Genomic DNA, 13,078 nt, shown 5'->3' on the forward strand with positions numbered 1-13,078 from the left:
TGACCTTGTCCCCTCTTGCTCTCCTTCACTTAGGTCTGGTCACAATGGCCACCTTTGTCCATGAGGCCTACTTTGCCCACCACCTTCACCAGGACCCCAACCCCCTAATGCCAATCTACTTGTTTCTGCCATAGCCTTTATCGGTTTCTAGTATGGCATATAACTCCCTCACTGTGGGCCTCTTCTGCCTCACTCGCTGGAATACAAGCAGGAGTTTTTAATTTGCCTTGTGCACTGCTGTCGAGTAGTCTCAGTAGGTTGTGCGGGTGGAAGCCCAGCTGGAGTGGTAGCCAGGAGACACGGGTGGTGGGCAGAAGGCCCCCCATGGCCGTCAGGCCCTGGAGATCCTGTTCAGGAAGGACCTGGAGCATTCAGAACCCTGGCGCATCGCCTCAGCTCAGTTACGGAGCTTGAGGCCCCGGGAAGGTGAGTGCAGCCGGAGGATGGGCTGGGTGGAGGAGCCCCGGCCCCCGTGGTGAGGACGCGGCCGGCGGCCGAGGAGGAAGGAGGGCGCTCCCGGCGGGGCTCGGGCCGTCTTCCGCGTCCCGCAGGCCCTGCCCCGGCCCCTGCTCCGCAGCGGCCCGTGGCTCTGGGCCCGTCCCCGCCCCGCGCCTCCTGCCCGCGGCCCTGAGCACAGGGACCGGAGACGGGGAGCCGCAGCGGATCCCGCACAGACGCCACGTGCAGGGCCCTTGCGGACTGCGCCGCGGCGCGAGCCGGGCCGCCCTCCACGCAGGGCGAGGGTCGCGGGGTGTGAGGCGGGGGGCGGGGACCCCGAGGCCGGAGCGCCGCCGCACAAAGCTTCCCGCGAACCTGACGTCGCGCGGGACGGCCGCGCAGGCGCCGCCCCCGGCCGCGCCCCTCCCCCGCGCTCGCCCTGCTCCTCAGCGCGCAGGCGCACTTGCCCTCCGCCCATTGGCCGCGGTGCGGCGGCGCGCGGCGGCCGGAGCAGTGCGCGCCCCGCGATTGGCCAGGAGGTGGCGGGCGGGGGTGTGTCCGCGCCCCGCCCCGCCTTCAGCCCCGCTCGCGGTGGTGCGCGCGGTGGCGGCGGCGGCGCGTGGCAGGTCCGGCGGGCGCGAGGCGGTGGCGGCCCGAGTCCGGCCCAGCCTCGTCCCGCCCGCCCGCCCGGCCCCGACCGCGGCCCCGGCCCGCCCGCCTGGCGCGCCGCGGCCCCGCCCCGGCCCGACCCGGCGCCTCCCGAGGGAGCGGCGCCGCCGGCCGAGCGCAGGCCCGGCCATGACCGACTTCAAATTGGGCATCGTGCGGCTCGGCCGGGTGGCCGGGAAGGTGAGCGGCGCGGGGCCGGGGGCTGAGGCGCGGGGCTCTGGCCGGGGGCCTGGGGCGCGGGGCTCTGGCCGGGAGCCGGGAGCGTGGGGCCGGGGGCCGGGGGCGCGGGGCTCCGGCCGGGAGCCGGGAGCGTGGGGCCGGGCGGTTGTACGGACGGCGGGCCGGCGGCGTGTCCCTGCGGGGCAGCTCTCCTCGGGCCGCGGGCTGGGGCTCAGACCGTGCACCGTGGCGGGGGGAGGAGAGAGCTGTCGGGCTGCACCTGCGGCCGCGGGCAGTGCTGCGCCCTTCCGAAGCGGCGCGCTCGCTGCTTGCCAAGACGGGTGTGTGCGCGCCGCTCCGTGCCTCTCGGTCAGTAGTGGAGCTTCGCGCAGGTCTCACGCTGCCAGCGGTGGCCGCGTCTGGCTGAGCCTCAGTGGGCCTTGCCAGAGCAGGGTCTCCCTCTGCTTCTCTCCCTTACCTGGCCCCGCCCTCCGTGTGTTCGAGGCTGGGGCTTCCTGGCACCTGTGGGCATCCAGGCTTGGCTGTTTCCAGGAGCCGGCCGGTCGTGCAGCTGCACCAGCCACAGACTTCACCCTGGATGGGAACCCTGTTCCCATCACCAGCGGCGGAAGCTTCTGGTGGGAAAGAGGAGCAGAGGCAGTCAGATGAAGGTAAAACCGATTCAGATCCTAGAAAAAAGCTTTCCCAGCAAGAGTGAGACTGGTCGGTTTGGGGACGTTTCCTGCCCTTCCTGCAGAGGGATGTTGCTTTCTTTTTTTTTTTTTGTGAGGAAGATCAGCCCTGAGCTAACATCCGTGCCAATGCTTTTTTTTTTTTTTTTTTTTTTTGCTGAGGAAGACTGGCCCTGAGCTAACATCCGTGCCCATCTTCCTCTACTTTATATGGGACGCCTGCCACAGCATGGCCTGACAAGTGGTGCGTCTGTGTGCGCCCAGGGTCCGAACCTGTGCACCCCAGGCTGCGGAAGCGGAGTGCGCTCACTTAACTGCTGCACCACCAGGCCGGCCCCGGGATGTTGCTTTCTAACTAGGCGGGGTGGGCTTCTCTCAGCCCTGAGACCCCTTTTAAGTCAGTGACTGGTTGCATTAATGTCATCCCTTAAAACTTTTGTTTGAAATGTTTCAGACAAACAAAAAGCGAAAAAGGACAATGTAGTGTGCACCTGCGTGCCAACCACCTAGCTTACTAAATAAACACTAATTGAAATCCTCTGGATGTCCTGCCTCTGTCCTGGCCCCTCCCTCTACAGCAGCGAAGCCCCGGTGGTGGACTGGGTTCATGGGTGCATTAACATGTACGGCTTAGAGGTTGCCCAGTTCAGGTCCATTTTTTGTGGTTAGTCTTGTGCAGATGGGAAGTGAAGCCTGGTACCGGCTCCTCTGGTATGCTCTTGAGTGGGGACTGACCAGCCTTTGGCACGCTGACCTGCTCTTTGGGGTAGACTGCCCCATGCCCCTTGCCTGCTGACCCCTCTCAGTCTGAAGGGGCCATTCCTGCCTGTTACTAGTACCTTACACTGACCCCAATCGTAACGTTTTGAAACGTTAATTTCCAGACCAAGTACACCCTGATTGATGAGCAAGACATCCCGCTGGTGGAGGGCTACTCCTTTGAGGTAAGGATGGCTGTCCCTTTGCTGGCTTGCTTCCAGCCCGTGTCTGGGGAGGGTAACAAGGGATGATGGGTTTTCTTCCCTGTAATGTGAGGGCAAGACTGTGCATGTGAGCTGGCCTGTGAAGCCTGTGCAACACTGGCCCTCCCCTACCTCCACCTAGTTGCTGGCTTCTCCTAGAAAACAGACCACATTGTGTCATGTTTGTGGCTGATTGTTCAGTAGGACAAGCCCAGTTCCCTGGAACCTGTCCAGTGCCACCCCACGTCTCCTGTAGCCTTGGCCCCACATGCTCGCCACCCTCTGTCTTCCTGAGCCTCCCTGCCTTCCACTCTTGTCTGCTGACGACCACCCGTTCCTCCTCTTCCAGCCTCCAGGAGTCTGGGGCCACCACTCTCTTACCTCAGCCCCCCTCATGGTAGTTACTTGCTCAGGGGTTTCTCTCTCAGTGGATTGTGGGCTTTTCTTCAGGGGAGGAAAGTTTATTTCTCTGTCCACAGCAGTTTGCAGAGTGGTTCGTGCGCGTGTCTTACTTGAATGCAGGTGGTTGCTTGTTGGGATACAGTGGCTTCTCAGTGCCATGTGTCTGTGGGAGCCTCCTCAGACCCCTAACTTCCCAGGAACCAGACTGGCATTTATTCTTCTGGCTTGTTTGTTTCACTTGATTTTTCTAAGAGGGATTTGAAATGTTTCCGAGAATCAGAGATTCTTTAACAGAACTTTTTCTTGTTCTCAGGCCCGGATGGAAGTAGACGCAGATGGAAATGGTGCTAAGATATTTGCATATGCCTTTGACAAAAACCGAGGAAGAGGGTCCGGAAGGCTCCTTCATGAGCTGCTGTGGTGGGTATTTTCGAGCTGTTTGTTTTCCACCTCGGGTCCTGCGTGAGCCCTGGTGCCCCCAGGGTGTGTGGAGCCAGTGGAGCCACCTGCCCTGGACAGGTGGTGCCCTCCCCAAGACTCCCAGTTAGTTTTGCGTCATTGCCACTAACGCAGAGGAATGACTGATTCATATATCATGGCACTAAGTCTTCAGACACCAGTGGGCTTTCTGCTCTGGTGCTCACTCTGGACACAGCCTCCTCCAGGGGAGAGCAGGGTCTGGTTCCTTCGCCGGGCTTTTGCTGAGCCTGTCGGTAGGATGTGGGGAAGGGGCTGCTTGTCCTCAGGGTGCACAGTGGAGTTCAGAAATGCTTGGGGCCACTCACATGGGTGATCTCCACGCTGTGTGTTTGAAGCTGTGAGGTTGCGTCCTTGGCTCCCTGCAGCCTAGCTCTTAAATCCAGGGCTGAGCAGTCAGCGTGGTCTGTTCTGTTCGGGGTACAGACTGATGTACTTGGATTCCTGTCGGCAGCCTTGCTCCTGATGTATCCTGGTCAGTGTGACTAGGGGCTGGTTCAGATCGTGTGGCGGAAATGTCTGGGAAGGTTGGAGGAGGCCGATCTAGAGAGCTGTCTGTTTCCTAGGGAGCGGCACAGGGGGGGCATCGCCCCTGGGTTCCAGGTGGTACATCTCAACACTGTGACCGTGGACAACCGCCTGGACAACCTGCAGCTGGTGCCGTGGGGCTGGCGGCCCAAAGCCGAGGAGACCTCCAGCAAACAAAGGTGGGTCTTCTCGGGCCGGTGCTGCCAGCAGCTCTCATTGCCCAGAGGAGCCATGTCTCTGTGCTCTAATGCTTCTATGGGTTGGGGACCTTGGTTATTTTCCCTGAAAGTGTGGGGTCCTCCTGTTCTTCATGGGGGTGGGATAAGACTTTGACAATTATCTTTGGGAGTTGGTTTTCTTTCTTTCTTTCTTTTTTTTTTTTTTTGTGGGGAAGATCAGCCCTGAGCTAACATCCATGCCAATCCTCCTCTCTTTGCTGAGGAAGACTGGCCCTGAGCTAACATCCGTGCCCATCTTCCTCTACTTTATATGGGATGCTGCCATAGCACGGCCTGACAAGTGGTGCGTTGGTGCGTGCCCAGGATCTGAACCTGGGCCGCCAGCAGCGGAGTGCACACACTTAACTGCTACGCCACGGGGCCGACCCCTGGGGGTTGGTTTTCTGATGGCTGGCTGTAACAAGGAGAATGGCTGTGTGGGCAGGACTTCTGCTCCACGCCCTGGGAAGCATCAGGCCTCTATCTTAGGGGTGCCCCTTGTGCACTCAGATGGGTCTTTTTGTTTTTTTGCTGAACTGTTTGCCTAAGCAGTGGTTTAAAGAAAGCATGACAGTGTGGCTCGGGGGTTGGCCTCCTCCTCTCCACAGTCCTAGAGACAGTGCTTCTGCTCAGGATGGCACAGGCATCCCCCGTGGGCAGATATGGTGCTTGAGGGCAGTTCCTGTGGCCCCAGGAGCAGCCCAGCTGTGAGTTTCATGGAGCCCTTGGAGAGGGTCAGGGGACCCATGCGGTGCAGGTGGTAACAGTGGGATTCCTCGGCCAACCGTGCTAGGTGGTGAGGGGACAGTCCCCGGACTATTGAGAAGCCATACCCAGACCGACGGATGCTGCTGGAGCTCTGGAGAGAGATCCTGCGCTCCGCACACCCATCGCTTCCTGCCTGGCTTTGGCAGGGCGAGAGGAGCAGGGGTTGGGGTCTTCACCTCTCTGGGTTCTCTGCTTTGATGTTAGAGTTTGATCCTACAATTCCCTCATGCTGCTCTTGAGGGAAGCTGACCCTTTTATGATAGTTGGGTAGGATTCTTATCCTCCAAGGGATTATGTTAGTCTGGACTTTTGGTTGCAAATGACAGAAACTGTCCCCAATTTGGCTGAAGCAAAACTAGGGCCCTTATGGATTCCCCAACCTGAGATGAAAGCCACAAAGGCCGTGCCGCCAGTTCTTTCCTCTGGAGCAGCCACCAGAGCTGCAGACTCGCTTTCCATGGTGGAGTGTTCTGGTGGCATCGAGGAAGTTCTAGGATCAACTCTAGGTAGCTTGCTTTGAATCACTTTTCTACCCCGAAGTTGGGGATGGGAGGGCTCTGTCATCAAACGAAACAAAGGTTGTGTTATCAACGGAAGGGTAAGGACAGCTGAGCAGGCAAACCAGTGTCCACACACTCCCCCTGGGTGGTCCAACATGTAGACACTGGGACCTGCCCTCCCTGACTCCACACAGGTCCTTCAGTGTAGATGCCAGGACCTGCCCTCCCTGACTCCACGCAGGGTCCTTCAGTGTAGAGGCCGGGACCTGCCCTCCCTGACTCCATGTGGGTCTCCTACTGCCCACTCCTTCACCCAGTGATGGATCCGCTCCTTTCAGGATCTCTGGGCTATGAAATCTGTCATTTCAGGCAGGTCTCCATGTGACGCATGGGGTTGAGTGTCATCTCTCCTCATCTGACACCCTTTATGGTCGTGAGATAAGAGAACCTTATTAAGAACACCTGTTTGGAGGGACTAGGGCTGGATATTTGGTACTAAAGGGTCTCTAAGAACCCACCCCTCCTAATCTCTTCCTCAACCCAAACTGTAGCTGTCTGTCCAGTGCTGTCCCTTCCTGCCCCCAGCTCTGGCCCAGCCTCCTGCCAGGACTGTATCCCTGGGCTAGGGCAGGGGAAGAGAGAGCAGGGTAGGGGAGAGGCTGAGGAGGGTGTGACTTTGGGAATGAGAGGACCAGCTGGGGGCTTGGGCCTTTACAGAATGATAGTTGTTTTGTATCATTTGATTAATTAAAAAATGGAAAAAGGTGAAAAAAAAAAAGTACCTGTTTAGAAGAGGGTGTTACACTCTGGGTCTGCTCCGTCTGGTGGTCTCTGGTGGGCTGTGGCCTGGCTGCCCATTCTCCTCCAGGCCACTCCCGGGAGGCCTGGGACCAGCCCATCCTGAGGCTGTACTCATGAAGCTCCCTCCTGTGGGTTATCTGAGGAGTCCATCAGCTGGGGCCGTCCTTGGTTTCCCAGCTGGGGCTTAGACCCTCAGCAGTGTTCACTCCACTTGTCATGGGTCAGAGCCAGCCTGAGTGTGGTGTGAACCCCTGGCTGGCCTGGGCATTACGTGTGCTTCCATTTTTCAGCTAGTGGCCCCCACACAGCTGGTTCTTATGGTGGGGATCCCCCTGTCTGTGAGGCAGGGGATACAGCACACGGCTTCTTCCAGGCCTGCACCTTCCACCCTGTTTTCCTGGCATCGCTTCGGTGTGGGGCCACGAGGGCAGCTCAGTCACAGGTGGAAGGGCCTCTTTGCAAAGGTACCTTTTCCTACCTTTCTGCCTTGGAAAGTCGGCTGGGGCTGGAACTTGCCTCTGTCTTGTAGGACTTCATTGAAGGGCTCAGAAAGTGGGCAGATCCTCCTACATCCTGACTCTTCTCCCTGTTTTTCTCCTTAAAAAATTTTTTATTGTGGTAAAATACACATAACATTTACATTCTTAACTGTTTTTAAGTGCACTTAAAACAGTGGCATTCAGCATATTCACGTTGTTGTGCAGCTGTCACCACCATCCGTCTCCAGGACTCTCTCACCTTCCCAAACTGAAGCTCTGTCCCCATTAAACACTCACCCCCACCCCCTCCCCCAGCCCGACACCACCATCCCACTTCCTGTCTCTCAAGGTTTGATTCCTCTAGGGATCTCATGTAAGTGGAGTCCTACAGGGTTTGTCCTTTGGTGTCTGGCTTATTTCACTTAGGACGATGTCCTCAAGGTCTGTCCATGTTGCAGGATGTGTCAGGAGTTCCTTCGTTTCTAAGGCTGCATAATATTCCAGTGTATGGATAGACCATGTTTTGTTTATCCATTCATCCATCAGTGGACACTTGGGTCGTTTCCATGTTTTGGCTGTTGTGAATAATGCTGCTGTGAATGTGGGCATCCTATGAACAGGGTCTTCAACACCCTGCTTTCAGTTCTTTGGATATATACCCAGGAGTGGGATTGCTGGATCATATATAAATTCTTCTTTTTTTTTTTTTGTGAGGAAGATCAGCCCTGAGCTAACATTCGTGCCAATCCTCCTCTTTTTGCTGAGGAAGACTGGCCCTGAGCTAACATCCATGCCCGTTTTCCTCCACTTTATGTGGGACGCCGCCACAGCATGGTCTAACAAGCAGTGCATTGGTGCACGCCTGGGATCTGAACCTGGGCTGCCAGCAGCGGAGTGCGCACACTTAACCGCTACGCCACACGAGGCCAGCCCCACTAAATTCTTTTTTTAATTTTTTGAGGAACTGTCGTCCTGTTTTCCACAGCAGCTGTACCGTTTTACATTCCAACCAACGGTACACAGGGTTCTAGTTTCTCACGTCCTCACCAGTGCTTGTTGTTTTCTGGTTTTTTGACAGCAGCCATCCCAGTGGGTGTAAAGTGATATCTCATTGTGGTTTTGATTTGCATTTCTCTGATGATTAGTGATGTTGAGCATCTTTTCATGTGCTTGTTGGCCATTTGTGTATTTCTTTGGAGAAATGTCTATTCAGGTCCTTTGCCAGTTTTGTAATTGGGTTTCTTGTTTTGTTGTTGAGTTGTAGAAGATCTCTGTATGTTCTGCATATCTCTTATCAGATATGTGATTTGCAAATATTTTCTCCCATTCTTTGGGTTGCCTTTTTACTCTGGATAGTGTCTTTTGTTTTGTTTTGAGGGAGATTGGCCCTGAGCTAACATCTGTTGCCAATCTTCCTCTTTTTTTTCTTTTTTCTCCCCAAAGCCCCCAGTACATAGTTGTATATCCTAGTTGTAGGTCCTTCTAGTTGCTCTATGTGGGATGCTGCCTCAGCATGGCTTGATGAGTGGTGAGTAGGTCCCAGCCCAGGACTGGAACTGGCAAACCCTGGGCCGCCGAAGCGGAAGGTGTGAACTTAACCGCTGCGTCATGGGGCTGGCCCTGGATAGTGTCTTTTGATGGACAAAAATTTTAAATTTTCATGAAACCCAATTTGTCTATTTTTGCTTTTGTTGCCTCTGGCGTATATCCAAGAAGTCATCGCCAAATCCAGTGTTGTAAAGCTTATGCCCTTTGTTTTCTTCTAAGAGTTTTATTGTTTAAGGTCTTACGTTTAGGTCTTTGACCATTTTGAGTTAATTTTTGTGTATGGTGCTAGAGGAGGGTGACCTTTTTCTTTTCTTTCTTTCTTTTTTTTTTTTTTTGTGAGGAAGATCAGCCCTGAGCTAACATCCGATGTCAATCCTCTGTTTTTGCTGAGGAAGACTGCCCCTGGGCTAACATCCATGCCCATCTTCCTCTACTTTATATGGGACGCCGCCACAGCATGGCTTGACAAGCGGTGCGTCAGTGTGCACCCGGATGCGAACTGGCAAACTCCTGGCCGCCGCAGTGGAGCACGCACACGTAACCACTACACCACCAGGCTGACCCTGACCCTTTTCTTTTTTAACCAAGTTCCTCCAGGCTTGGCCCCCGTAGAGGGTACGTGGGTTGAAGGGGATGGTTCACCTGCCCCTTTGCTCTCGCAGTGCAGGTGGTGTCTCCTTTGAATCCCAGCTGCAAAGGTGGCTGCTCGCTGCCCTGTGCTCACCGCACCTGGCCTGTGCCCGTTGTGGGCCCTGTCACGGGCACCTCAGTTCTAGCATCGGATTGGATTCTTCAGTTGCAAGTGCTTGGTCCACTCAAGCAAGATAAGTGTTTAGAAGGATGTAGAGGAGCTCACAGCATCGATGGGGAGGTGACCAGTTGGGGCAGAAGAGGTGCCTCTGGGGCCACGAGCAGGGAGAAGGACTGCCTGGTTCCATCATGTCTGGGGACTGAGACCGCACACTCTCTGTGCCTGTGTGTGCCTGTCAGTCCCAGGTGTTGGGGAGACACAGCACTGCCCTGTATCTTAGTGGGAAGACAGAACATGCTAAATACTTGAGGTCACATGGAGATGAGCCCATGCAGTGGGGGCGGGCCAAAGAAAAGTCAAGTTGCTGTAACAAACATTGGGGCGAGAGTATCCTGAGGAAGAAGAAACAGCCTGCCTGTCCTGGAGTCCTGCCATTGTCACCTTGTGCCATGACCCTGTCTGGCTGGAGGGTACTGAGTGTCCTCTTCTCTCTCTAAGGGAGCAGAGCTTATATTGGCTCGCGATTCAGCAGCTTCCCACGGACCCCATAGAGGAGCAGTTCCCCGTCCTGAACGTGACCCGGTACTATAACGCCAATGGGGATGTGGTGGAGGAGGAGGAGAACTCCTGCACCTACTACGAGTGCCATTACCCTCCCTGCACGATGATGGAGAAGCAGGTACACGCCCTGTGGCAAGCGCCGGTGCCGGGCCGCTCCGCACCCTGCCCTCCCAGCCCTGGTCGGGGGTCTCGTCCCTGCAGACCCCTCTCTGAGAGCTCCCTCTCTCGCAGCTTCTCCATTGTGGTGGCTCTTCCTTTGTTGTCGCCTGACCAGGGCCCAGACCCTCCAGCCTCTGTGCGTGGGGTTGCTGGATCCTTCCCAGTTCTGAGATGTCCTGGCGTGACCTGACCCGGTGGTTGTTCTGTGTGTTCTTTCAGCTCCGGGAGTTCAACATCTGTGGGCGCTGCCAGGTGGCCCGGTACTGTGGCTCCCAGTGCCAGCAGAAGGACTGGCCTGCCCACAAGAAGCACTGTCGGGAGAAGAAGCGTCCCTTCCAGCATGAGCTCGAGCCAGAGCGATGACTGGGCAGCGGGGCAGCAGTGCAGGCCCCGTGTGTGTGGCTTTTGGACCTTCCTTGGGCACAGCGGACACAGAACACAGACTGGTGGTTGAACCTGGAGGTGCTGAAGAAGCCAGTGCTGAGCACCCAGGATAGCCGCATGGAGGCCCCGTGGTCATGGGTCTTCGTGTGGGTGTTGCGCTCTCCTCAAAGTGTTAATCTCAAGCAGAGACAGCTGGGGAGGCTCCCGCCAGGATGCTCCTCATTATTTATATGTTAATATGTTTGTAAACTCATGTACAGTTTTTTTGGGGGGGAGGCAGTGAGAGGGTTAGAAATTACAAATAGAATCATTTGTGGTAATCCTCAAATGGCAGACGGTCGGGCCACACGTCTAAAAACTGTCACGTTGCAGAAGCTTCTCTCCTAGGCAGCTGCGGCCCTGAGGAGCGCGGCCTGCGCGGGAGTCATGTCTAAAAGGCGAAGTAAAGGGGCGGAATCGTCTAGCGCCTCAGCTGTTCTCTGCTCTCCTCTTCACCCTTTATGCTGTTGAGGGTTACTTCTGAGTGGATCAGGGTTGTCTGTGGGTGTGGGGTGGGAGGGCTTGCCCTCACATCTGGGCTTCTTGAGCAAGTGTGTGGCAGGCATGGAATGTTCTGAGCCCTGGTACTGGTAAATTCTCACCCTGATTCAGGCACTGAGTGGCTGGGCGCTTACCTTTGGCCCAGCAGTCCTGTGATTGGAGCAGCGAGGGTGAGTGAGTACTGCTTCCCCGTCCGCGGCGTTGGGCTGTGGCCCCCAGGCCAGGCCTCCCTCTCCTTTCTGGGAACCATGGTCTGAGGGCTGGGCAGCACCTTGTACACCTTGCAGAGCCACCTGAGAGCAACGAGCCAGGCTGTGTGGCCAGGCTGTTGCCGGCCTCCGGGTCCAGCCAGCCAGCCTGCTAGAGGCCTTGCTTCCTGGGAGAGTGAAGGCTGGCCATCCCACTTCTGACCATGTGTCCTGGGCTGTCCCTGGTCCGGCGTTAGTCCTGCAGGCTCCTGCTACACTTTCCCTCTTGCAGCTCTTCTGCCATCTTCCAGGATGCCCAGTGTGTTCTCACTGCTTCCCCTGGCTGGGGACAGCCCTTGGTGGCCTTTGGTCTGTAAGCTGAGCTTCCAGTAGCTTCTTTTGCAGTATTTGGAATCCTCTTGGGCAGTCATCCTGGAGACCAGGACTGGGGAGACAGATGATGGCAACATGCAGGGAGCAGGAGGGCTCCGTCCTCATCCTGAGGGAGGGGTTTTCTGAAGATGAGAGAACTTCACGTGCCTTGCACGTGTTTTCGCCAAGAAGCTCTCTTTTGCCACTGTGCAGTCAGGTGGGGCATGTTTTCTAGGTCAGGCACATTTTGCTGCATAGATGAGGCCTGCTCTAGGTCCCTCCAGGTCCTAGGCTGAGCAGTCATGGGGTTCAGAAAGCTATCAGGGAGGAGGATATGCGTGACCCTGAGCGAGGGTTGGCCCTACAGAGAGCAACTGGCTTGAGCCTTCGGGACGTTCCCAGGGCTGGGGTAACTCCTGTTTCCAGAGGCCAGCCCTGGCCAGGACTGCTGGGGTGGAGGATCCTGTGTAGGCAGGCGTACGAGGGTTTGGTGGCCGGGCACTCGAGCCTGTGTACATTCCTGACCAGCACAAGTTTTGCGGTTAGCTGTTCGTCAGAAAATCACATCAAAAGGGAAGTGCCTGGGATCTTTTGGCTGACCCAGAGAACACCACGCTGGGTCCCAGTGGCTCATCTGGAATAGCCTTGAGCTGGGGATTACTGTCCAGTGTGGCCGCTGGGAGCTGGTGCTGCAGCTGGCGGCTGTCCCCTATCCTATTGTGCTGTCCCCATGCTATTTGTTAGAGACCCTCAAGCCTGTGCTGGTGAAGGGCTGTGGGCTGGGGCCAGGGAGGGAGCCATAAGGGTTCTGGAGTTGTCCCATGTGGCAGCTCCTGCTCCTTGCTCACATCACCACCGTGGCCTCCTGGAGCAGATGCCATCATGAAGGTGCTGTTGAGTCCACAGACTTTTTATCCATTTGCTTCCCTTGTCCCTTATCTGATCCTCAGCCCCTGGTTTCTTTTCTGATGGCTCCAACCTCTTGATCTTTGTAGCCATACATCTGAGAGCATCTATGAAAGTTCAACATTCAGGTAGTCAAAATGTAGGGCTTATTTCTCACCTGTTTGGAGTGAAGTGTGGGGCAGCTTGGCCAGACCATCTTTTGTGCCAGATCGAGATGTGTGGTTCAGCCATTTCAGAATGTCCTGTTGCTTGCTGAACCTTTCCTGCTTCTGTGCTTCAGCTGCCATCTGAGCTGACTCATATCTGTATTTCTGGCCATAGCTCTGGTACGGAACTGCAGGCTGAATATCCAGGTATCCGTGAGGATTACAATCTCAACATGTCCAGTTTCCTGGAGCTGCCATAACAAAGTATCACAAACTGGGTAGTTTCAAACAACAGAACATATTGTCTCAGTTCTGGAGGCAAATCAGGGTGTTGGCAGGGCCATGCTGCTACTGAAGGTGCTAGGGAAAGGTGTGTTCCAGGCCTCCTGACTTCCGGCAGCCTTTCCTTGCAGATGCTTCAAACCAATCC

General features: G+C 56.1%; 1 protein-coding gene across 2 annotated transcripts; it reads left to right on the forward strand.

Annotated features, from left to right (window-relative positions):
* The first annotated feature begins 1,109 nt into the window (after positions 1–1,109).
* Positions 1,110–10,957, forward strand: ZMYND19 (zinc finger MYND-type containing 19). 2 transcript variants are annotated; one of them, XM_087418709.1, is made up of 7 exons: positions 1,110–1,294; positions 1,822–1,937; positions 2,843–2,902; positions 3,636–3,742; positions 4,366–4,506; positions 9,891–10,071; positions 10,332–10,957. In XM_087418709.1, the coding sequence occupies exons 1-7, from the start codon at positions 1,237–1,239 to the stop codon at positions 10,473–10,475; spliced, it is 807 nt and encodes a 268-aa protein (XP_087274835.1). In that variant the 5' UTR covers positions 1,110–1,236; the 3' UTR covers positions 10,476–10,957. The 2 variants fall into 2 exon arrangements, with proteins under 2 accessions (XP_087274835.1, XP_087274834.1); XM_087418708.1 differs by lacking the exon at positions 1,822–1,937 and having other exon boundaries at positions 1,115–1,287.
* Positions 10,958–13,078: the final 2,121 nt, after the last annotated feature.

Source organism: Ceratotherium simum, chromosome 29, assembly GCF_057802395.1.
Source record: "Ceratotherium simum simum isolate JZ-2026a chromosome 29, ASM5780239v1, whole genome shotgun sequence".
In the NCBI taxonomy this organism is placed as follows: Eukaryota; Metazoa; Chordata; class Mammalia; order Perissodactyla; family Rhinocerotidae; genus Ceratotherium; species Ceratotherium simum.